Source organism: Nomascus leucogenys, unplaced genomic scaffold, assembly GCF_006542625.1.
Source record: "Nomascus leucogenys isolate Asia unplaced genomic scaffold, Asia_NLE_v1 Super-Scaffold_241, whole genome shotgun sequence".
NCBI lineage: Eukaryota > Metazoa > Chordata > Mammalia > Primates > Hylobatidae > Nomascus > Nomascus leucogenys.
In genome coordinates, this window is record NW_022095767.1 from 1,847,407 (window position 1) to 1,872,552 (window position 25,146).

Genomic DNA, 25,146 nt, shown 5'->3' on the forward strand with positions numbered 1-25,146 from the left:
GGGACAGATCCATGGTGTCCTGTTAGGGATGTCTATGCTTGGCAGTGATTAAATCAGCCATGGTGGTAGCATTTACCCCATGGAAACTGGCAAACATTACAAAGCTGTCCCCCTCCCAGGACAGCTAGTTGTTAAACAGTTACGAGCACACTGCTGTGCTCATGAATCTGAGTGTTAACCGTGACCAGGCTGAGGTGTGGCCACCAGTCTGTGGGTGGGATCTGAGTGTGTGACTCTGACTGTAGGTGGGGTGGGGCTGGGCTTTTCATGAGGAGTCCTGATGATCAGTCTCCCGCCCACCCTGTCCGTACTCATGATGAGAGTAGGGAAGTGGAGGAAGTTTCCCACCCCCAGCCAAGTCCCTGGAATCCCAAGTCCCACTTTCTTCTGAATCAAAAGCATAAATACCCACCCCTCACCCCTTCTTCCTGAATATCAGGCAAATCAACTTTACCCAATGTTTGGGGGCCCACAGACCCCAAGTCTTTGGGTTTTTGTCCTTAGTATTGTCCGTGGCAGGGTCTGCAGTCTACGTGGGTCTTCTCAAGGTGCCTGCGGGGCTTCAGCCCCTCGAGATGGCTGAGTTCTTGGTCCCTGGTGGTGCCCACTGAGCTCTTCGCCTTTGAGTTTTGGGTTCCCTGGCATGTCCTCCAAGATTCGTTTCCTGAGTTTTCTTCTTTCTTCCTTTCTTTTTTTTTTTTTTTTTTTTTGAGGCAAAGTCTCACTCCATTTCCCAGGTTGGAGTGCAGTGGTGTGATCTTGACTCACTGCAACCTCCGCCTCCCGGGTTCAAGCAAAATTCTCCTGCCTCAGCCTCCCGAGTAACTGGGATTACAGGCAGGCACCACCACGTCCGGCTAACTTTTGTATCTTTAGTAGAGATGGGGTTTTGCCATGTTGGCCAGGCTGGTCTCGAACTCCTGACCTCAGGTGATCCACTTGCCTCAGCCTCCCAAAGTGCTGGGATTACAGGCGTGAGCCACCGCGCCCCGCCTCTGCTTCATGAGTTTTCTTTCCCCTGAGGCACCCTCTGAGTTCTCCACGTGTCAGACCCATGTCCAATGCACCACGCTCCTTCCTTCACACCATGAAAGCCCCAAAGTAAGACCGGGTGCCGTCACGCAGTCGAACCAGGCGCTCATCCAGCACACGGACGACCACCTCCTCCCCAGCCTCCAGGTGCACCACACCACCCAGGAAGCTGCTGTCCCACCAGACGCGGGAGACGCCGGTGGCCTGTCTGCAGGGTGACTGCTGGCTGACCAACAGCTCCAGCTCCTCGGGGTAGCGCGGCGTGCGCTTGTAGAGGCCGTGGGTGATGGTGCTGGCCGGGCCCAGCGGGCAGCCCACACCGCCCAGCTGCACCTTGGAGTAGATGTAGTAGTAGCCAGCCTTGGTGGCCACAAGGGCCCCATCGTGGTAGCTGAGGCCCCTCAGGAAGGCCAGGCCCAGCTGGGTCTCCCATAGCAGTGGCCCCCCTCTGCCCGTCAAGCTGGAGTTGGCCCCTGTTGGGGAGAGAGAGAAAGGGGGCTGCCGGTCAGCACATGTCTTTCTCTATTGTTGGTTTGTTTGTTTGTTTGACACAGAGTCTCGCTCTGTAGCCCAGGCTGGAGTGCAGTGGCGTGATCTCAGCTCACTGCAAGCTCCGCCTCCCAGGTTCAAGCGGTTCTCCTGCTTCAGCCTCCTGAGTAGCTGGGACTACAGGTGCCCACCACCACACCCAGTTACTTTTTGTAGTTTTAGTAGAGACGGGGTTTTGCCATGTTGCTGGGGCTGGTCTTGAACTCCTGACTTCAGGTGATCTGCCTGCCTCGGCCTCCCAGAGTGCTGGGATTACAGGTGTGAGCCACCACGCCTGGCCTCACATGTCTTACTCCTACTGTGTGACTCTAGGCCAGTCACCACTAGGCTGTTTGTGTGTGTGCGTGCGTGTGTGTGTGTGCATGTGTGTGCGTGTGCATGTGCGTGCGTGTGTGTGTGTGTTTGTAGAGGTGGGGGTCTCGCAATGTGGCCCAGGCTGGTCTCGAATTCCTGGACTCAACTGATCCTTCAGGCTCCCAAGTGCTGGGATTACAGGCATGAGCCACCCTGCCTAGCCTGTTTGTATGTATTAATTTGCTTTATCCCTGCTTTGCAGATCCGGGAAACTGAGGCACAGGGAAGCAAATTAACTTGCTTAGTCTACGTCTCAACGCTTTGCATCCCCCTTTTGCAGGTGGGGAAACTGAGGCATGGAAACGTTAAGTGATTTGCCAAAAGTGTCAAAACTTTGCTGGGTGTGGCGTCTCACCCCTATAATCCCAGCACTTTGGGAGGCTGAGGCAAGAAGATCCCCTGAGCCCAGGAGTTTGAGGCCAGGAGTTCCAGATGAAGTAACATAGGGAGACCCTGTCTCTACAAAAAACAAAAAAATTAGCTGGGCATGATGGCACGCACCTGTAGTCCCAGGTGCTGGGGAAGCTGAGGTGGGAGGATCCCTCCACCTGGCAAGTTGAGGGTGCAGTGAGCCATGATAGGGCCACTCCAGCCTGGTTGACAGAGTAAGACCCTGTCTCAAAAAAAAAAAAAAAAAAAAAAAAGTGTCCAAACATGCAAGTTTGCAAAACCAAGAAACCAAGGCGGCACCTCGTACTCGCTGTGTGCCTCAGTTTCCCTCTCTGTAAAATGGATGCATTAATAGCACCTGCTTGGAATGTAATGAATTAATATGTAGAAAGCGTGTCACAGCACATAACACAGCATAAGCACTATATGAGAGTTCATTAAATTAATAAAACTAGGCCGGGCGCGGTGGCTCACGCCTGTAATCCCAGCACTTTGGGAGGCTGAGGTGGGAGGATCACCTGAGATCAGGAGTTTGAGACCAGCCCGGCCAACATGGCGAAACCCTGTCTCTACTAAAAATACAAAAAAATTAACCGGGCGTGGTGGTGCATGCCTGTAATCCCAGGTACTCGGGAGGCTGAGGCAGAAGAATCGCTTGAACCCGGGAGGCAGAGATTGCAGTGAGCCGAGATCACGCCACTGCACTCCAGCCTGGGCAACAGAGCGAGACTATCTCATAAATAAATAAATGAATAAATAGAAATAAAAAATAATAAAATAAATAAAACTGGAAATACATAGCACTTGCAGCCTATGTTCTGAGCAACTCTGTGAGTAAATAAGGAATGAATGAATGAATGAATACACTGGTATGTATGGTGTTTATCTGGTCTTCCCGAGATGCCCTGACCCCTGCCCCTTGCCAGGATCCAGGGTCCCCCTCACCTGTGAGATGCGCTGCTGGGTTGACCTGGTGAGACCTTCGCTCTGGGGAAAGAGGGTCAGAGGTTAGAGACGAAGACAGTGGAGGTAAAAAGCCAGCCTCCTAAAGGGTCACCATGTATACCTCCTGGAATCAACCCCACCCCTTCCGGAGTGACCCAAACTTCTGCTTCTCAGGCCTGGGGGAGGGGCACCTGTGAGGATTTGGCCAGTTGTGCAAATCATATTGGGCAATTGACCGAGGCAGGGAGGGCGGCGTGGGAATCATCTCATCTCCTTCCCTGGGACCAGGACTCTGACTCACCTTGTATCAGCTGCTCCCAGGAGCCTGCATGTCCGTCCTGAAAATGCAGAAGGGGCCAGCGGTAAGAACCTGCAGCGGGGGACACACCCTCGCATTGCTCACACACGGCTATGAGACATGAGGACCATAGCCACCGACACCACCCTCAGACACTTACACAGGGCCACATACTCTCACTTGCAGACACACACCTCCTGTCCAGCAGCCTCACAACCACTTGGTGCCTCAGTTTCCCTCTATGTAAATGGAGTTACAAATGGCGTCTGCTTGGCCTTTAATGAATTAATATATGTAAGGCATTATTACAGCGTTTGGCACATAGTATGCACTAGAGAAAGGTTTAATAGGTTAGGTGCATTGGCTCATGCCTCTAATCCCAGCACTTCGGGAGGCCGAGGTGGGCAGATTACCTGAGGTCAGGAGTTCGAGACCAGCCTGGCCAACACAGTAAAACCCTGTATCTACTAAAACTACGAAAATTAGCTGGGCGTGGTGGGGGGTGCCTGTAATCCCAGCTGCTCTGGAGGCTGAGGCAGGAGAATCGCTTGAACCCGGGAGGTTGCAGTGGGCCCAGATTGTGCCACTGCACTCTAGCCTGCGTGACAGAGTGAGATTCTATCTCAAAAATAAATAAATAAATAAATAAATAAATAAATAAAAGGGTTTAATAAATAAGTAACATTGCCCAGCACGGAGGCTTACACCTGTAATCCCAGCAGTTTGGGAGGCCAAAGTGGGAGGATGGCTTGAGGCCAGGAGTTTAAGACCAGCCTGGGCAACACAGCAAGACCTCATCTCTACAAAAAATGTTAAAGATTAGCCACGCATAGTGCTGTGTGCCTGTATGTGGTGGGGCAGGAGGCTTGCTTGAGCCCAGGAGTTCAATGCTGCAGTGAGCTATGATCGTGCCACTCCACTCTAGCCTGGGCAGCAGAGTGAGACCCAGTCTCTAAGATAAATAAATATGTAATTAATTAAATAAATAAGTAATATTTAAAAATACATGGACAAAGCCAGGCATGGTAGCTCACACTTGTAATCCCAGCACTTTGGGAGGCTGAGGCAGGTGGATCACTTGAGGTCAGGAGTTCGAGACAAGTCTGGCCAACATGGTGAAACCCCATCTCTACTAAAAATACACAAATTAGCCAGGCACGGTGGCGGATGCCTGTAATCCCAGCTACTGCTCAGGAGGTTGAGACAGGAGAATCACTTGAACCTGGGAAGTGGGGTTGTAGTGAGCCAAGGCTGTACCACTACACTACAGCCTGGGCGATGGGAGAGAAACCTTGTCTCAAAAAAAAAAAAAAAAAATGCAGACAGCGAGATGGCTGGACACATGGACACCACCCTTGGGATATAGCACCTGCCACAGGGCACAGACCTCAACATCATCATGATGCTGAGAAGACACATGTGGCCTCAGATGCGTGGACATGTGGTTTGTGGTTTATGGATCCATGTGCATCTACAGACACAGAGACCCACAGACAAAGACAATGCGAACACACTGGCTGCAGCTAGACGGGTGTGTGGACATGTGGGTACACGCACACACGTCCACATGGGTACGTGGACACGAATGTGTGGCCACTGGATCCAGACCCAGGACACAAAAGGGGCCAAGCCCACACGGGTATGGTGTTGGGCACACATAGACCCCCAGGTGAGGCACACAGACAGGCGGACACATCCACAGCCAGCTGGAAGCAGCCCGAGAGATTTCCACAGATGGAAATGGTCAGAGAATTAATGACAATTGCAGTAACAGTAATAAGAGTACAGAGAAGGCCAGCCACGGTGGCTCACACCTGTAATCCCAGCACTTTGGGAGGCTGAGGCGGACGGATCTCCTGAGATCGGGAGTTCAAGACCAGCCTGACAAACATGGAGAAACCCCATCTCTACTAAAAATACAAAATTGGCCAGGCTTGGTGGTGCATGCCTGTAGTCCCAGCTACTCGGGAGGCTGAGGCAGGAGAATCACTTGAACCCGGGAGGCGGAGGTTGTGGTGAGCAGAGATCAAGCCATTGCACTCCAGCCTGGGCAACAAGAGTGAAACTCTGTCTCAAAAATAAAAAAGTACAGAGAAAATGCATGTGTGTGTGCACAGGGGTGTGCATGGCAGTGCTGGGGTGTCGGTTCCGACAGGTGGAGCTGGCACCGTCTGGTACTACACATGCCATAGCATACTTCATCCCTGTGAAGAGACTGCCCTTATTTTGTAGATGAAGACACTGAGGTTCAGAGAGGTGAATTCACTCGCCCAAGTCTGGGAGCAGCAACCAGTCAAGCCAGCTGCTCTCAGCCTGTGCCCTGTCCTGCACACACACACACATACACACACACACACACACACACACACACAGACACACACACACAGTGACCCACAGTGACACAGGAGAGCCCCCCTCGCCTCCACCTACTGTCAGCCCCCCGGTCCCACTCACGGGCAGACGGGTGACCATCTCTCCTAGACGCCAGTGCAGCTGCAGGAGGAACCAGCCTTGGACAGCCAGCCCGGCCCCCATCAGCAACAGCAAGAGACCCAGACCCACCCGGGCCACACTGCACGACTGTCTCTGGCGGCTTCGTCCCAGCCTTGTGAATGGGATGTCGGTCTGTCCATCCACGACAAACACTGAGGGCCGTACGACACTCTCCTCCATGCCCAAGGTGTCTGGAGCAGGGCTGACACGCCTGGGTCCTTCAACCTCAGAGGAAACCGAAATTGCTCAACACCCCTGGGCTGTGCACGCTGCGGACAGGCACCCGTGGGCCGCCTTTAGAGCTGGGGTTCAGCCCCACCCCTTCCCCCACTCACCCTCCTCTTCTTCCGGTCCCCACCGCCCCCGGCCTTGGCCCTGTCTCACTCTCACTCATGCAGACTCTCACACTTTCCAGAGGCTTCTGAAAATGTGACTCAGGTGGCAAGTGCAGTGGGGAGCCCCCAGCTTTCCCTTCTTCGATGCTTCATTCGCTTGGGGCCACCAAATATTTACCGAGGACTTTCTGTCCATGCCAGGCTCTGCTCTAGGTGTGGGGGATGCAGCAGTGAACAACAGCAAGAAGGGTCCCTGCTCCGATGGTGATCCTCTTTTGGCGGAGCCAGAGAGACAAGAAGCCTCATAAACAAGAAAATAATATGTTGTGGGTTTTTTTGTTTGTTTGTTTATTTTTTGTTGTTTTTGAGATGGAGTCGCACTCTGTTGCCCAGGCTGGAGTGCAGTGGCGTGATCTCAGCTTACTACAACCTCCACCTCCCAGGTTCAAGTGATTCTCCTGCCTCAGCCTCTTGAGTAGCTGAGATTACAGGCGCCCACCACCACGCCTGGCTGCTTTTTGTATTTTTAGTAGAGATGGGGTTTCACCATGTTGGTCAGGCTGGTCTCGAACTCCTGACCTGAAGCGATCCACCCACCTCAGTCTCCCAAAGTGCTGGGATTACAAACGTGAGCCACCATGTCTAGCCTTCTGTTGTGTTTTGATGTGACAAGTGCAGTGAAAAGTACGAGAGTGGAATAAAGGAGTGGGTGTGTGCTCTGTGTGTGTGCCTGAGTCTGCATGCATATATGTGTGCAGTGTGTGCATGTGGATGTGTGTATTCAGTTGTGTGCATGCAAGTGTGTATCATGTACACGTGTGCAGGTACATGCCTGTGTATCATACATGTGCTGGCATGTAAATGTGCATGCATATGTGGGCAGGTGCATGCGTGTGTGTGGTGCATCTGTGTGCATGTGCACGTGGTCCATGTACATGCGTGCATGTGCACATGTGTGTATGTGTGAACATGCATCGCAAGTGCAAGTGGGTGTGCATATATGTGCTGTGTGCAGGTGTGTGCATGTGTGTGTTCCTGTGCATTGGTGCTTGTGTGTGTGCACACGCTTGCACGGGTATGTTAATGTGTGTGGGGAGGTCCATGTATGAGTGTGCATGCATTCATGCTTGGATTTTTTTTTTTTTTTTTTGAGACGGAGTCTCGCTCTGTCTCCCAGGCTGGAGTGCAGTGGTGCGATCTCTGCTCACTGCAAGCTCCACCTCCCAGGTTCACGCCATTCTCCTGCCTCAGCCTCCTGAGTAGCTGGGACTGCAGGTGCCCGCCACCGCACCCGGCTAATTTTTTGTATTTTTAGTAGAGATGGGGTTTCACTGTGTTAGCCAGGATGGTCTCAATCTCCTGACCTCGTGATCTGCCTGCCTTGGCCTCCCAAAGTGCTAGGATTACAGGCATGAGCCACTGCACCCGGCCTTTTTATTTCTTTTTTTTTTTTTTTTGAGGCAGAGTCTCTCTCTGTCACCCAGGCTGGAGTGCAGTGGTGCCATTTTGGCTCACTGCAACCTCTGCCTCCCGGATTCAAGCAATTTTCCTGCCTCAGCCTCCTGAGTAGCTGGGATTACAGGCGCCCACCACCATGCATAGCTAATTTTTGTATTATATGTTGACCATTATATATGTTGCAACATATATGTTGTTTATATGTTGGCGAGGCTGGTCTCGAACTCCTGACCTCAGGTGATCTGCCCACCTCAGCCTCCCAAAGTGCTAGAATTACAGGCATGAGCCGCTGCACCTGGCTTCTGTCTCGTTTCATAAGTATCTTTGTAATATCCTTGATTTTACCTCTTGGCCCTGAAAGCCAAAAACACTTATCTGGCCCTTTATAGATACAGTTTGCTGTCGGCTTGCCCCTGAGCTTAGGCTAAGACACCAAGTGACCTTCACTGGGGCCTCTGTGGTTGGACCCTCGTGCTTTTGCTCACTCTGCCCCAGGCAGACATCCTGGGTCTTTGCACTTCCTCTTCCTGCTGCTGGGAACCATCTTCCCTAGATCTCCAAAGCCGGCTCCCTCTGCTCATCTGCATCTTGACTCAAGAAACTTCTCCTCACAGGAGCCCTCCCTGAATTGGTCAGGTGTCTCCCGAGAGACAGAACCAATAGAAGATAGACAGAGAGATAGAGATAGGATCTATAGGCTGGGTGCGGTGGCTCACGCCTGTAATCCCAGCACTTCGGGAGGCTGAGGCACGTGGATCACCTGAGGTCGGGAGTTTGAGACCAGCCTGGCCAATATGGGGAAACCTGTCTCTATCAAAAAATACAAAAAATACATAAAAAATTAGCTGGGTGTGGTGGCACACTCCTGTAATCCTAGCTACTTGGGAGGCTGAGGCACAAGAATCACTTGAACCTGGGAGGCAGAAGTTGCAATGAACTGAGATTGTGCCACTGCACTCCAGGCTGGGCAATGGCATGAGACTGTCTCAAAAAAAAAAAAAAAAAAAAAAAGATCTGTAGAGACACAGAAATACAGAGTCAGAGAAGAGACAGACACGGAAAGCTAGAGAGACAGGGACACAGAGATACAAAGACAGATGGAGAAAGAGAGAGAGAGAAGTACAGAGTCAGAGAGAGTGTGTAACACATTTATTTTAAGAAATTAGCTCACACAATCATGGGAGTTGGCAAGTCTGAAGTCCACAGGACAAGCCAGTTAGGCTGGAGGCTCAGGTAAGAGGTGACACTACAGTCTTAAAGCCTAAAGCCTGGAAACTCAGGCAGAATTTCTAAGTTGCAACCTTGAGGCAGAATTCCTTCTTTAGAAAACTTCGGTGTTTACTCCTCAGACCTTCAACTGATCAGGTGCGGCCCACTCACATTACCTAGGCTCATCTCCTGTCCTGAAAGTCAACTGTGGTTGTTGATGTTTCTGAAAATTACCTTTCTAGCCAGGTGCTGTGGCTCACACCTGTAATCCCAGCACTTAGGGAGGCAGAGGAGGGAGGATTGCTTGAGCCCACGAGTTTGAGACCTGCCTGGGCAATATGGTGAGACCCTGTTCTCAACAAAAAGGAAAAAAAGAAAAAAGACAAAAAAGTAAAGAAATATAAAATACCTTTCTTTCTTTCCTTTTTTTTTTTTTTTGAGACAGAGTTTTGCTGTTGTTGCCCAACCTAGAGTGCAATGGTGCGATCTCGGCTCACTGCAACCTCAGCCTCCCAGGTTCAAGCGATTCTCCTGCCTCACCCTCCCGAGTAGCTGGGATTACAGGCATGTGTCACCACGCCTGGCTAATTTTGTATTTTTAGTAGAGATGGGGTTTCTCCATGTTGGTCAGGCTGGTCTCGAACTCCTGACCTCAGGTAATCCGCCCACCTCGGCCTCCCAAAGTGCTGGGATTACAGGCGTGAGCCACTGTACCTGGCTAAAATACCTTTCTAGCAACATTTAGACTAGTGTTTTACCAAATGCCTAGTTATATAGCCTAGCTATGTTATCACATACGTTAGCCCTCATGCCACTCTAAGTGATCTTCTTAACGGCTGGACCCACTGTGTGGGTGAACTTCCCTTTTTGGATATCTTCACCATCCAAAATCCATTCCACACTATCTTCTCTTTGGGGGAGCAGTGTGGGGGATGGAGTTTTGCTTTGTTGTCCAGGCTGTAGTGCAGTGGTGCCATCTCAGCGCACTGCAACCTCTGCCTCCTGGGTTCATGCGATTCTCCTGCCTCAGCCTCCTGAATAGCTGGGATTATAGGTGCCCACCACCACGCCCAGCTACTTTTTTGTATTTTTAGTAGAGATGAGGTTTCTCCATGTTGGCCAGGCTGGTCTCGAACTCCTGACCTCAAATGATCTGCCCACCTCGGCCTCCCAAAGTGCTGGGCTTACAGGTGTGAGCCACCATGCCTGGTCCCATGCTGTCTTCATGGGTCCTATCCTGCTCCCCCTTTTAGAATATAAGTTTCATAAGATCCTATCTGCACCGTTCACAGCCTCAAGTGATAGGTTTTAGCTCAAAATAAAAGCAAACACGAACAAAAGCACCAAACACCCCCATATGTTGAAGAAATGAATGAAATGAATCCCAAACAGAAGAAAGGGGGAGTGAAGGCCAAGTGCAGTGGCTCACGCCCGTAATCCCAGCACTTTGGGAGGCCGAGGCGGGTGGATCACCTGAGGTCAGGAGTTCGAGACCAGCCTGGCCAACATGGTGAAACACCATCTCTACTAAAAATACAAAAATTAACCGGGCATGGTGGTGTGCACCTGTAATCTCAGCTACTTGGGAGGCTGAGGCAGGAGAATTGCTTGAAGCTGGGAGGCGGAGGTTGCAGTGAGCCGAGATCATGTCACTGCACTGTAGCCTGGGGAACAGAGCAAGACTCCTCTCAAAAAAAAAAAAAAAAAAAAGAAAAAAAGAAAAGAAAGGAGGAATGAATAAGAAAAGAAAAAAGAAATGAGAAGAAGGATGTGAAGTAGAGTGGTGGTCTTGGCAGATGTCAGCTGGGATAGCCAGTGAGTTGCAAGGTGTTTGACAGGAGGCTTTGTCATTTAGGAGCTGGAAGGAGTAGGGTAAGCTGTGCATCTATTTTCCCATACCCCTAGTGTTGTGGGGCATCTTAAGAAAAGAGGCTGTGGAGGTGTGACTTTCAGCCTCAGTGGGTGTTTCGTGATGACTTGGTGCAGAGCTGGGAGGCTGCATCCCACCCTCCATACAGACACCCTCCCAGTCCCCAAAGGACCAGCGGTGCAGTGAGAGGAGGTGCTCGGGGCCCCAGTCCCCTTTAGCAACAGTGCCCCCGCTCTCCACACCCAAGGCTGCTGCTCCCCACGCGGTGCTGGTGATGCTGTGACCACAAAGCCCCCACACTCCCTCCCTAACTGCTGACTCATGTCTTCCCCTCCCTGGGGCTCCAGCCGGAAACACTGCCCTGCCTGCCAGCCCCTACTGCCCCCTCTCGGGTGCAGTCACCAGACACAGCTCACCCCAAAGCATGGACTCCTGGCTCAGGCCCATCTAGAAACGGGGTCTGGGAGAGTGAGGTGAGGCTGCAGGAGGGCAGAAGGGATGCAAATGAGGACAGATGAGGATGCAGGTGAGAGGGCAGAGCAGGCCTGCAGGTTGATGGTGCGGGCGAATCTACAAGGACAGATGCCGGGGGAGGTGCAGGTAATGAAACTGCTATTGCAAAATCATAACTGAGGACATTATGACGGTGAAAGAAATCAGACCTAACCGACTCCATCTTGCTTCTAAGCTTCAAGCTGTCCTTGTTCATTCCTGGGCATAGGCGGAACTAACTTTGGGAAGGAATTCAGTTCATGGTTTGGCTCTGAAACAAACTGGTAACAGCCCTTTCCCGAAAAGACTCCCTTTTTGCCTGGGGAGCAGTCTGCCTTTGCAGGACTAACAAATTAGCTACAAGATTAGAAATTACAGTTTAGAGGTCCTGCAGCCTCTGGCTCCAAGAGTCTGAACCTCCCCAAATTGCTCCTGGGGACAACATCACCATTGTAAAACCTAAGATCAGTGCTCCAGATATTTTGCAGACCCTGAACTCAATGGATCAGCTGACACCACCCAGACCAGTAATCTGACCCCTCCAGTTCTGTGATCCCACCCAGGAACGGAAGACAGAAAACCTCACCTCGACCCCCTATGATTCCAACTTCAACCTCACCAATCAACACTCCTCACTTCCCAAACCCCTACCTCCCAAACTATATTATTATTATTATTATTATTATTTTGAGATGAAGTCTCGCTCTGTCACCCAGGCTGGAGTGCAGTGGCGCGATCTCGGTTCACTGCAACCTCCGCCTCCCAGGTTCAAGCGATTCTCCTGCCTCAGCCTCTCAAGTAGCTGGGACTACAGGTGTGCATCACCACGCCTGGCTAATTTTTGTATTTTTAGTAGAGACGGGGTTTCATCATGTTGGCCAGGCTGGTCTCGAACTGCTGACCTCAGGTGATCCGCCTGCCTAGGCCTCCCAAAGTGTTGGGATTACAGGCATGAGCCACTGCGTCTGGCCCACCAAACTATCTTTAAAACCACTGATTCCCAAATGCTCAAGGAGACTGATTTGAGTAATAATAAAACTCCGGTCTCCTGCACAGCTGGTTCTGCACGAATTACTCTTTCTCCACTGCAACCCCCCTGTCTGATAAATCGGTTCTGTCACCTAGCGGGCAAGGTGAACCCATTGGGCAGTTACAGTAAGAAGACAGGTAAATCTGCAGGTGAGAATGCGGGCAAGAACACAAGAAAATATCTAGAAAAGCATGCAGGTAAAGATGCAGGTGAGGACCCGGATGAAGATGCAGAGAAAATACACTCACCGGAGAGGATGTAGGTGGAAAAAGGTGAGAATATAGGTAAGAATGCTATTAAGGTAAAGATACAGGTAAGCTTAAAATTTATAGAGATGTAGGTGTTGGGGCCAGGTGAGGATGCTAAAAAACAAAAACAAAAACAAAAACAAAAAACCCTGGCGGGGCATGGTGGCTCACGCCTGTAATCCCAGCACTTCAGGAGGCCGAGGCGGGCAGATCACTTGAGGTAGGAGTTCGAGACCGGTCTGGCTGACATGATGAAACCCCGTCTGTAATAAAAATACAAAAATTAGCCAGGCATGGTGGCATGTGCCTGTAACCACAGCTACTCGGGAGGCTGAGGCAAGAGAATCGCTTGAACCCAGGAGGCGGGGTCACAGCGAGCTGAAATTGCGCCATTGCACTTCAGCCTGGGTGACAAGAGTGAAATTCCATCTCAAAAAAAAAAAAAACCCACAAAAACAAAACAACAACAACAGAAACCCATACATAGATTCAGCTGAGGGTGCAGAGGAGCGAGCCGGTAAAGATTCAGATGAAAATATTGGTAACATTGGGAGCGGGGAGAACATTAGGGAAAAGACCTAATACATCCTGGAATTAATAACTAGGTAATGGGGGCTCGGTGTGATGGCTCACACCTGTAATCCCAGCAGTTTGGGAGGCCGAGGTGGGCGGATCACTTGAGATCAGGAGTTCAAGACCAACAGGAGTTCTGGCCAACGTGGTGAAACCCTGTCTCTACCAAAAATACAAAAATTAGCCAGGCAAGGTGGTGGGCGCCTGTAATCCCAGCGACTCAGGAGGCTAAGGCAGCAGAATCACTTGAACCCGGGAGGTGGAGGTTACAGTGGGCCGAGATTGTGCCACTGCACTCCAGCCTGGGCGACAGAGCAAGACTCTGCCTCAAAACACACAAACATACAAACATACAAACAAACAAAAAACCTAGGTGATGGGTTGATAGGTGCAGGAAACCATCATGGCACACTTGACCTATGTAACAAAACTGCACATCCTGCACATGTACCCTGGAACTTAAAATAGTAACAATAATAAAAGAAAAAAATTGGTAAGATTAACAGGTGAGGATGCCGGTAAGCGAAGAGGTGAGAACTCAGGTGAAGGGGCTGTGAGCTGCCTGTGAGTGTGCAGGTGAAATGGAGGTGAGTCGCAGGTGCATGCTACGTGCAGGTGAGGCAGGTCCATGCTCCTTAGCTAAAGAAGTCAGCACACTCGCAGGTGGACGCCAGGAGAAAATGCAGTGGGAACAGGTGAGGTTTCAAGTAGGATGGAGCTGAGCTGCAGGTGAGGCGGCTGGGGATTTCAGCCTCTCGCTCTTGGCAAAGAACTCCAGACACGTGAAATATAACTGAAGCTTTATTGGGAGTGGGGGAATGGGGGTGTGGTCAATTGGGGCACCCAAAGACAACCATGCTCTCGGTGAAGGCGCCGAGGTCCTGGCATTGTTTCTGGTTCTCTTCGTCTTGGCATTCCTCCTCCTCGGGCCAGTGCTCCACCCAAGTGTCCTTCCCGATGATGTAGCTGAGGCTGCAAGGAGGAATGGCAGGTCAGGAAGGGGCATAGTGTGGGCGTGGTGCAGGGGCGTGGCAATGGTGTGGGCGTGGCATGGGCGGGGCGGTTGGGCGGTCGGGCACACACGCAGGAAAAGCACTCACTTGGGCTTCTCTCCCCAGAAATCGGAGGAGAGACCCCACATGAGGTAGTGTTTCCTCTCCTCCATCTTCAGGGCTTCTCTGCACTTGATGGGGCTGATGAACGTGCGCTGCTGTCCAACCTGCACCTCATCCGAGCCTGGAGTGAAGGGGAGAGGGAAGAAGCTGAGCCGTGGGGAGGAAGCCAGGGAAGAGCCACGGGAGGCAGCATGCTGAGCCTGACCTGACTTGATGATCTGCTCAATGGCCATGATGTACTCGTCAAAGTTATTGGACAGCTGGGCCTTGACCAGTCGGGTCTTGTACACTGTGGGGGAGAGGTGGACTGTGTGGGTGGTGGGCTAGGTTGACCATGAGGGGCACCCTGGTTTGCAAGTGCACCCGGGCATGTGGCTCTCTCCCCCAAGGGAAAGTTGCAGAATCACAGCCAGTCACACTATGGCCCACCCCTCATTACACACACAACCACAGATGGTCCCATGTCACCATCCACATACAGTCATGCTCATAGGCATGCACAGAGGTCACAGCCACCCACAGTGTATAGTAACATACTATTCATATTATGCAATGACAGCGACTCATATGCACAAAATACTGTAGCCTCATGGCCACAGGCATAACCACGCACACAACCATAGCCACCGAAAACTACGGTCATATGTGTAACTCCAGGACCTCACACTCACTGTCATCCACAACCACAGCCTCACACAACCACAGCCACACACAATTACAACCTCACAGCCACCCACGCAATGATGCATACAACCACATCCACCTTTTCTCACATGAGCATACCCAGGCCACTCACAGTCATGGTTCCCCACACAATCATGGCCCCTCTCAATACATGCTCACACACACACCACAGTCACCCACACCCACAGCCTGAAGCCACACCATGACAACCATACCTACCACCCACCACACAATTGGACACACACAGCTAAACATGTGTGACCCCCGCCCATCACCCACTCACCATAGTCCACTCCTGGCTCACAGGCCTTGTCCAGCCGTTCTTCCAGGGTGACCTTGTCATCCAACTTTTGTATGAAGCAATTCTCTGCAGGGTGGGGGTAGAGACAGGGTCTAAGTCCCACTCCTTATCTGGGGCCTACTGCCCACGGGTGTGGCCAGCCCTGGGAGCCTACCCCTCTTGGTATCCCCTGGGTATGGCTTTGGGGGTCCGTAGCCATGGGATAGACGACCTGGGGAAGTGTGGCTTCCTCAGGCCCACCTGTTCCCGGCTCCAGGGAACTCACCCTCAGCACAGCGGCACAGTTCATCACGGCAGAGCTTGTTCAGCTTTCCACCCTCCTTCTCCGGATGGTAGAACCGGGTACAGCTTTCCGCTGCAGGCAGACGTGATGTGAAGATGAGAGGATAAGGGCCTCCCTCCAAAGACCATGCCTGGGAGGCCCAGATCCCCAATTCTCAGTCTTCAGACCTGGAGATGCTAGGTCTTCAAACCCTCAGATCCCTTGGACCCCAAGAACGCCTCTACTTTCTGATCTTTGGGATTCTCAGACCGTTGGGTCTCTTAGACTTCCAACTCACAGAAGCCTGGGACCCCCAGACCCCAAATTCATAGATTCCTGGGACACTCAGACCTCTAACCCTCATATCCCTGGAATCCTTAGACCCTTATTTTCAGAACCCCCTGCAACTCACATATTCCCAGGACCCCGAGACCCCTGAACCCATCAGACCCCAACTCTCAGATCCCTAGAACCAACTCATAGATACTTGGGACCCTCAAACCCCTGGGACCTTCAGATTACTAATCCTGAAATCCCTGGCCTGCTCAGACCGTCATTCCCAGATCCCCTCAGAACCTCAGAACTTCAACTCATAGATCCTTGGGACCCTCAGACCCGTGGGACCTTCATACTACTAATGCTCAAATCCCTGGACTCCTTAGACCTTCATTCTCAGATCTCCACAATTCATATATACCTGGGACTCTCAGGCCCCTGGAACCATCAGACCCCAGGCCCTAGGTTGGCTGCTCACCCAGGTTGTAATAGGCGTAGACCTTGACTGCACCAGGCTGAATAAGCTCTACATTAAAGTATTGGTGAACTTTGAAAGCTAGACAGTCATCCTCAGAGTGTGAGACCTGAGGGGGAAGGAGGAGCATGGTCAGTGGGGTGATGTGGGAGGGAGTCCAGCATTGTCTTGGGAGCTGAGGCAGTGGTGGAGAAATTGAAGGATCAAGGAGGAAGTGGCAAAGATGAATGAACAATTCAGCAAATCCATTTACTTTTCTTCCTAGGCTCACAGTGAGACTACCTTTCTCAGCTCCTCTTTAAATTAGGTGTGGCCAGGTGGATGAACAGATTGCTATCTATGCCCATAAAAACAACCCATGCACAATCTTATTTTCATCTAGAATGAATGAATCCTGCAGAGAACTACAAAAGATCCTAAGGATTGCAGAACCACAGGATGGAAGGTGCTTGGATCCCTGAGTGACTACATGGAGCAGAGGGACCCTTCCTTACCCCCCCATGCCAATTGGACTTTACATGAGTGAGAAATACAAGTCTGTTGTGTTAAGACCCCATATTCTTAGGGGTTTTGTTTTAGTAGCTATTGTTACTTAAGCTGACTAAAATGGGATTGAGGGGCCCTGTGGGTATCAGGAGTTAGCAGGGAGGATATGGGGAGAGGAGAATGGGAAGAAATAGAGAAGGGAGAGGAGAAAGCCCAAATTATGGTAAAGATGAAAGAGTCAGAGAATGCCAGATGGAGAGAAAATAACAGAAGGGGGGCAGGTGTGGTGGCTCATGCTTGGAATCCCAGCCCTTTGGGAGGTTGAGGCAGGAAGATTGCTTGAGGCCAGTAGTTTGAGACCAACTTGAGCAACATATCAAGACCCCCATCTCTACAAAAAATGAAACAATCAGCTGGGTACTTACACAGAATATTTATGAAGAAACAAGAACAAAAATTCAACTGGGGCCAGGCACCAGGGGCTTATGCCTGTAATCTCAGCACTTTAGGAGGCTGAGGTGGGAGGATCACTTGAGCTCAGGAGTTTAAGACCAGCCTGGGCAGTACAGTGGGACCCCATATCTACAAACTTTTTTTTTTAATTCACCGGGCGTGGTGGTATGCACCTGTAATCCCAGCTACTCAGGAAGCAGAGGTGGGAGGATCATGTAAGCCTGGGAGGTCAAGGCTGCAGTTAAAAAAAAAAAAAAAAAAAAAAAAAGCTGGGTACAAAAGCATAATATTTATGAAAAAAAAAATTAGCTGGGTGCAGTGTCGCAGGCCTGCAGTCCCAGCTCCTCAGGTGGCTGAGGCAGGAGGATCTCTTGAGCCCAGGAATTTGACTTTGCAGTGAGCTAGTATCAAGACACTGCACTCCAGCCTGGGTGACAGAGCAAGACCCTGTCTCTTGAAAGAAAGAAAACAACAGAAGAGAGAAATAGATGTAAAGAAAGAAACAAAGCTCAGGATTGGGTTAGGGAACAAGGCAAGAACTTGCTCTCTACAAAGCACTTAAAAAAAAACCCCAAAAAAAAAAGGGGGCTTTTTTTCAATGGTTGTTTAAGACTTTGATAAGAAGCTGGAGGAGGCAAATGGTCAGAAGATGAGATGTTTATAGAAGATGCTGGGTTGACCCCCTTATTTTACAAGCTCCTTCCCCTATCACTCAGCAGCACAGACCCTGTCTCCTCTAGCCCAGGGCTAGTCTGACCCAGAGACAAAAGCTGAAAGGAAAAGAAAAGACCAGCCAGATAGAGGTCAAGGTGCCCATGGAAGCCTCTCAGGGGAGGATGATGCAGCCTTACCTTGTCCAGGTAGATGATGAGGGTGTTCCTATCGGAGAAGGCTTTGTCCAGCTCATACTTGGAGATGTACCTGTCAACGCTGTTGGCCAGCTGGGGAAAGGTGGAGCCTGTGAAAAATCCCTCCTGGACCCCTCTCTCCCTGCAGCCTCTTCCAGAACCCAGGCTCCTTTCCACTTATCCCAGCTCCTGAGCCTTCATACCTGCTTGAGGTCATCTGTGTCTGGAACAAAGCCAGTCATCATGGATATGTCCAGTATAGACATAGTGGAATCCTGGTCTCCCCGGTACCTGGATAGTGCAGAAAGAAGGGCATTGGGTCCCAAGGAGGGGTCAGCCCCAAGGGTCTGTTCCTGGACAAGGAGGTCTGATCAGGCATTGAGACTTCCGATTCCCACATAGCAGCACAGAGGGGCATTACATTTTTTAGGAAACATTTCCCCAAAGGAAATAAAGAGCAAGGTAATATAATGGTCAAGGTGATTAAGAGCTCAGACTCTGCACCCAACTGCATGGATTCAAATTCCAGCTCTAAATAACACTGGATGCATTATTTGACCCCCTCCATGCTTCAGTTCTAGAAAACAAAGGCAAGAATACAGGCAGCCCTCACTTTGCATGATTCAGTTAAATAACACTAGTAGCCCAGTGACATGGTTCACTTTCAGAACCTTGGTATATTGATCATGAGTAGTTGTATAAACTTTGTTGCTAACTCTTCAGTCTAGAAATCACTACATAAATAAAAGATAAGCATCATAATTGAGGGCCAATTACTGTCACTCCTTTCAAAGTCCATCAGTGATTGGTCACTGAGCTTCTGCTCTTCAATTTATGCACAGACAGCAAAGTGTGTAGTTGTGTTGCCTCCCTGTCTCCAGGTGGCTAACTCCAATAAGATTTTACAACAACGTATCACCAAAAGAGGGAACTGACCAACAAAGATAAAAATGCGGCAAAGAAATGAAAAGTGATAATGCCAGAAGTGAACTTCAAAGAGAGCATAAATGGAATTATCGAAGAATAGCAGACTATGGGGATGCTGACCCTGCTGCCATTTGAGAGATAGGTGGCGTAGAGGAACTCAGGGAAAGCAAATGTATTAGCATAAATAAGGAAGGTCATGGGGACAAAAAGGATGAAGATGTCCCAGAGGAAGGGACGTTATAGAATACAAAGTCACTTTAAAGGAACTCTTGGAGGAATTTTGTGACATGGAAAGCTCAAAGGATAAAACATTGGAAGCTGATCCAAACTTAGAAAGGAGCAAGACAATGTACTAAGGCATAGAAAAGATGTTTACTCCATGTTGTAAATTATACAAAGAGAAGAAGGCAAGCATTTTTTGAACTAAAGTACTCTCCGTAAGTGTCATACAAAGGAAAAAAAACAAAAAAAAACAAATACGCCTTCCATCTCAATGTTCTAATGTTTTAAATTACAGTGTAGTCAAATACTCATCTTACTATGAATTTCATTTCCCTGTATCTTTATTTTATTTTATTCTTTTTTTTTTTTTTTTTTGAGATGGAGTCTTGCTCTTTCACCCAGGCTGGAGTGCAGTGGCGCAATCTCAGCTCACTGCAAGCTCCGCCTCCTGGGTTCATGCCATTCTCCTGCCTCAGCCTCCCGAGTAGCTGGGACTACAGGTGCCCGCCAACATGCCCGGCTAATTTTTTTGTATTTTTAGTAGAGACGGTGTTTCACCGTGTTAGCCAGGATGGTCTCGATCTCCTGACCTCGTGATCTGCCCACCACGGCCTCCCAAAGTGCTGGGATTACAGGCGCAAGCCACCACGCCCGGCCATTTCCCTGTATCTTTATAACTGGCAGTATGATAATTTTAAATGTTGTAATAGAAACATTTAGGCTGGGCATAGTGGCTCATGCCTGTAATCCCAAAACTTTGGCAGCCCAAGGCAGAGGAATGCTCAAGGCTAGGAGTTCGAGACCAGCCTGGGCAACACAGTGAAGCCCTGCCTCTAGAAAGAATAAAAAATAAAAATTAGCCAGGTGTCATGGCACACGCCTGTAGTCCCAGCTACTTGAGTGGCTGAGGCAGGAGGATCGCTTGAGCCAGGCAGTTTGAGGTTACAGTGAGCTATGATTGTGCCACTGCACTCCAGCCTGGCTGACAGAGCAAGACCCTATCTCTCTAAAAAGAAAAAAAGAAAACTTTACAGGTCGTGGAATGATTGTGTACTTTTCTCCATTGATTGCTAAGATGTTTGACAGTCTCAACTTACATAGTCATTTCTGTGGTCTCACATTAACATGCAAAGCAAGGACTGTCTGTGTTCTCTACTTCTAGGCCACATGGTGGATACTTAGAACAGCATCAGATACACAGTGTACTTGGAAAGTATTGAATATCATGGATGTTATTTGCAAGAATTCTTGCTAGAGATAGAGGGATGGCCAAGATGAACCCCAGTGACCTAGCTTCTTACCTGGTACAGATCTCAAGGATCATAGTGTTCTTGGCATCCTGAGGCCTCTTTTCTAGAAACACAGAAGAGAGAAAGATGGGAGAAGGTATACCTGTGTGTTGATTCAGGAGCGGGGAAGACATTAGAAGAGGGGTAGGAGGAAGGTGACAGATAAGGCCTTGATTCCTTTTACCTGTTTCCGGTGCTGGTTTTATGGTGACCTTGAGGTCGAATTTATTACAGGTGAGTTGACCTTTGGCCTTAGCATGGTACATTGTCACCACCTGGTAAGATGGGAGAGGAGACACCATGTCAGCCCACAGGACTAGGACTGCGGAGGACAAGAGGAGATGGGCCCTCTGGGGCAGAGGGGCATGGGCCAGGCAGGTGTGGGTTTCTGTTCCTTACCGACAAGGTGCCTTGGCCTTTTCCTTCAGCTGTGACTGTGAAACCCTCATTTTCCTTGGTCTGCAGAGTGAAAAGAGAGAAGACAGCATGTTGGGAATTAAACCTTATGCTGCCTGTGATGGTCACCTGGCCCTCCCTCTTGCTTTCCAGTAAACCCTGGCTAGTGTAGGGGGAGACAGTGAGAGTGAGGAGGGCTTTCCTGGGTGACTGTACCTCTTCTGATCGCAGGAGGCTGGCAGATTCCCAGTAGATACGGTGGGTGATCTTGGAGCTGCGGCTGGGCAGTTGGAGGGACACATCCAGGTTCAGTTCCTTGTGGTCAGGGACGTCCTTTTGGTATTGAGCCAAGGCTTGGAACACCATGAAGGTGGCCTAGAACCCACAAGAGAGAAAGATGGTGATCTGGGAGCCTGGGAAAGTGGCTAGAATCCAATGGGGGATAAAGAGGTTCAAATCAGAGCTGGGACATCAAAGTGTGGTCTAAAACCTACTAGAGAGTGCAGGGGTAATAACTGGAGGACACTGGACTCTGAGGACATGTTCAGAACTCTCCAAGGGACAGAAACTTACACCAGGACTTGGAGATGCTGAGAACACGTCTAGAATCCATCAGAAAGTCCAAACGTAAGACTGAAGGTCTAGCGACCCTGAGGATGTGGTCTAGACCCATCAAGAGGATAGAGTCTCAGACCAGAGCTTGGAGACACAGAATATGTCTAGAACCCACTCATGAAAAACAGAATAAAACTGTAGCCAGAGGATACTGAGCATATAATCCACAACCCAAGAGTGACACTGCAACACTGAGAACGTGATTGACAGACCACCAGAAAGAAAGGAGGTCAACTGGAGCCTGAAGTTGCCGAAGCCTGAAGTTACTGAAACCATGGCCTAGAAGAGGGTTTGCATAATGCCCCAAGGTAACTGGGAACATAGTATAGAGCCCGCCAGTGGGGCAATGTGACATTGGGAGCCTGGTAGAACTAGGAACATGGTCTAGAACCCACCAGCAAGACAGGGTAAGATTGTGAGATAGAACTGGGAACCTGGTCTAGAGCCCACCAGTGAGACAGAGTAAGACTGTGAGCCTAGTGGAACCGGAAAGCTGGTCTAGAACCCACCAGGTGGAGAGAGAGGCTTAGACCTGAACCTGGGCCCTGAGAACATGATCTAGACACCTGGGGCAACACACAGCTTGGAGTATCCAGATTGTATTCTAGAACCTATAGATGGGTTTGCAACTAAGAAAAACTGATTTTCAACTCCACTCCAATCACACTGGCTCGTGGGAAAGAAGAACTGCCTCGCTGGGCCTCAGTGTCTTCTCTAGGAGGCCAGTGGGAAGCCACCGGAGACAGGGATGCATGTGCCTAGGGGCTGTGGGCCCACTTGCCTGGGTAGAGCCATAGCCACCACCGTAGTATCTCTGTTCATTGAGCCAACGCACGACGGGAGGCACAAAGTCAAAGTCTTTTAGCTGCAGTAGGGCCAACAGTGCATAGGATGTGGCCTCCACGTTGTAGAGCTGCTGACCAGGGTCCTCCCAGCGGTTCTTATCTGCAAAGAAGATACCCCATCACCAGGGCTCACTGCTCTGTCCAGCCTGGGGATGGCTCAGCGAAAGCTCAGAAAGAGATGCGTGCTAGACTTCCTGGTGTTCGGGTGTCCTGGCTAACATTCGAGGCTCTCAATTATTTGGCTCCTACCTTACTTCTCGTTTCATCAACTCTCACTTCTCCCTTTGAAATGAATGCTTAATATGCATTTGTTGAATAAATGACGCAACAAACTTTCTTGTGTGGTTTACAATGAGGACCTGCTAAACCTTAGAGCCATGCATCCCAGCTCAGCTCAGGGTTATACATCCCAGCTTGACACCTTAGGACTATCCATCCCAGCTTGGCTTAGGGTCATCCATCCCAGCTCAGCTAAAGGCCATGCATCCCAGCTCAGTATCTCCCACCCTAAACTTCAGCCATGCATCTCCCTTCACCCCTCCAGGCCAACCCTCACCTTTGGCTGTGGTCAGAAATTTGTTGAGAAGAGGCCCCTCCAGCCTGCCCATCTGGGCCAGAGCATAGCCAGCGATGGCCACAGTGTAGGATCTCTGTAGGTTCATGTAGTTGGCTACAAGGAAGTCTCCTGCTTTAGCGATGCTGCCTGGCAGGCTCTATAAGAGGATCAGATTCCCTGGTCATGTGGGCATTGCTGTCACATTAGTAAGGATCATACGAGCAGCACTTCCTGAGCATCAGGGATTTCTGTCCTTGGGATATGTCTGTCTTAGATTTGTCCATTTTTGAGAATTTCCCAGATATTTTAGCCACCATGAGCTGCCTTGTTGCTACATATCTATTATGTATCTGGAGAAATCCATGTACCCCATGGTGTGCTGGTAAACGTTTAACAACCAGCTCTCCAGTGGGAGGGTTGAGGGATCCTTGGTTTACAATGATTTACAATTTCTGTGGTATAAATACACCCACCAGGGCCAATTTCACGGTGTCAATGTGACATCACTGAACAAAGTGTTGGTGAGACATTCTCCAAATTGTTACTCATAAACTAGTATGGGCCAGATTCAGTACACCACTGTGAACACCTCATCCAGTCGTCATCATCATCATCATCATCATCATCTTTATCTTCATCATCATAGCTCACACTTACTTTGTGTCATTCAGATAGCCACACATTTAATCTCATAAAACCTGATGAGCATACTGAGCCCTGAGAGATGCAGTAATTTTGCAAAGACCACCTAGGAAGTAAGTGGCAGAGTTAGGATCCAAACACAGCCTTCTGGGGATGGAGGAAGACGTGATTTGTACTGTTTTCTCATTTCCATGATGTAAATACTTCCATCACTGATTTCAACCTACCAATATGGCGTCATTGAATGTAGAGTTGGGAAGAGCTTTGCAGTAGCACAGTATCATACAGTATTTTCACTATACAGATCCAACAGACATAAGTAACCCCAAGAGTATAGATTATGGGAGTAAGGCATTTAGGAAGTGATGAGTTTGAGTGTTTCTAACCTTTGTGTTTAATATAATTTATTTAACTGTAAGTTTTATAACTTAGTTTTTTTGTTTGGTTGGTTGGTTGTGTTTGTTTTTTGAGACGGAGTCTCGCTCTGGCCCAGGCTGGAGTGCATGGCACAATCTTGGCTCACTGTAACCTCCGCCTCCTGGGTTCAAGCGATTCTTGTGCCTTAGCCTCCTGCGTAGCTGGGATTACAGGCGCCCCCTCCACCATGCCCGGCTAATTTTTGTATTTTTAGTAGAGACGGGGTTTTGCCATGTTGGCCAGGCTGGTTTTGAACTCCTGACCTCAGGTGATCTGCCGGCCTTGGCCTCCCAAAGTGCTGGGATTACAGGCTCAGTGCGCCTGGCCTAATACTTAGATTTTAATAATAATTGTATTTAATGACCAGCTTGAAAAATTCCTGGAAATTTAACACTGGGCTCTACCAAGCTGGTTATAGTACACTTTTTTTTTTTTGAGATGGAGTCTTGCTGTGTTGCCCAGGCTGGAGTGCAGTGGTGCAATCTCAGCTCACTGCAACCGCCACCTCCCCGGTTCAAGTGATTCTCCTGCCTCAGCCTCTTGAGTAGTTGGGATTACAGCACACTCTTGACCCCAGGAGTCTGGTTTCACAGCCTGTGCTATACTCTGCTACAATGTTGCTATGTTGTAGCAGAAAAAAATCTCTTTTATTCCTGCCCACTTGCCTCTCTGACATCCACTCTCTTTTTTAAGAATTTCTTCTCCCTTCCATTCACGTGGCCACGGTGGAAACAGCCATGTCTGCCCACTGAGACTACTTCCTGTCCTTAGCTGATTGGTCCAGATGTAGTCATCTGACCCAGGCTGAGCCAATCAGAGGCTTTCCCTGGGAATATGGAGGCCCTAACCTTGATCTGATATTTTCTCTAAGGAAGGCAGCCATATTCTGCCTGAACTGAATTATTGGCCAAGAACGGAATGAAGATCATGGGAGAGAGGAGCAAATCATCCTGGCAGAGTCCCTGAGGCTGCCTTCATCTCTGTATTTGATGCCTTTGGTGCCTGAACATAAATTCCCCATCAATTTTTCTATAATCTGGGTCACGTGTGTGTTATATCTG

The 25,146-nt window shown here is 49.7% G+C and overlaps 2 protein-coding genes across 3 annotated transcripts in view; both read right to left on the reverse strand.

Annotated features, from left to right (window-relative positions):
• Positions 1-689: 689 nt before the first annotated feature.
• On the reverse strand, positions 690-6,773 carry TNFSF14 (TNF superfamily member 14). Of its 2 annotated transcripts, XM_003281574.3 has the most exons (5): positions 6,468-6,773; positions 6,023-6,330; positions 3,572-3,608; positions 3,271-3,312; positions 702-1,505 (listed from the first exon to the last, which is right to left on the reverse strand). In XM_003281574.3, exons 2-5 carry the CDS (start codon positions 6,239-6,241, stop codon positions 1,081-1,083), a joined length of 723 nt encoding a protein of 240 aa, XP_003281622.1. In that variant the 5' UTR covers positions 6,242-6,330; positions 6,468-6,773; the 3' UTR covers positions 702-1,080. The 2 variants fall into 2 exon arrangements, with proteins under 2 accessions (XP_003281623.1, XP_003281622.1); XM_003281575.2 differs by lacking the exon at positions 6,468-6,773 and having other exon boundaries at positions 690-1,505; positions 6,131-6,283.
• A 7,286-nt stretch (positions 6,774-14,059) lies between these two features.
• Positions 14,060-25,146, reverse strand: part of C3 (complement C3) — a 42,776-nt gene continuing 31,689 nt past the window's right edge. Inside the window, exons 28-41 of the mRNA XM_030807866.1 lie at positions 23,027-23,183; positions 22,407-22,570; positions 21,227-21,385; positions 21,014-21,073; positions 20,799-20,889; positions 20,627-20,678; positions 18,380-18,467; positions 18,180-18,269; positions 16,393-16,498; positions 15,642-15,731; positions 15,359-15,442; positions 14,597-14,680; positions 14,377-14,512; positions 14,060-14,248 (exon numbers count right to left, since the gene is read on the reverse strand). Coding sequence (XP_030663726.1) covers positions 14,107-14,248; positions 14,377-14,512; positions 14,597-14,680; positions 15,359-15,442; positions 15,642-15,731; positions 16,393-16,498; positions 18,180-18,269; positions 18,380-18,467; positions 20,627-20,678; positions 20,799-20,889; positions 21,014-21,073; positions 21,227-21,385; positions 22,407-22,570; positions 23,027-23,183 — 1,503 coding nt within the window. The 3' untranslated portion in view covers positions 14,060-14,106. The remainder of the gene's footprint in view (positions 14,249-14,376; positions 14,513-14,596; positions 14,681-15,358; positions 15,443-15,641; positions 15,732-16,392; positions 16,499-18,179; positions 18,270-18,379; positions 18,468-20,626; positions 20,679-20,798; positions 20,890-21,013; positions 21,074-21,226; positions 21,386-22,406; positions 22,571-23,026; positions 23,184-25,146) is intronic.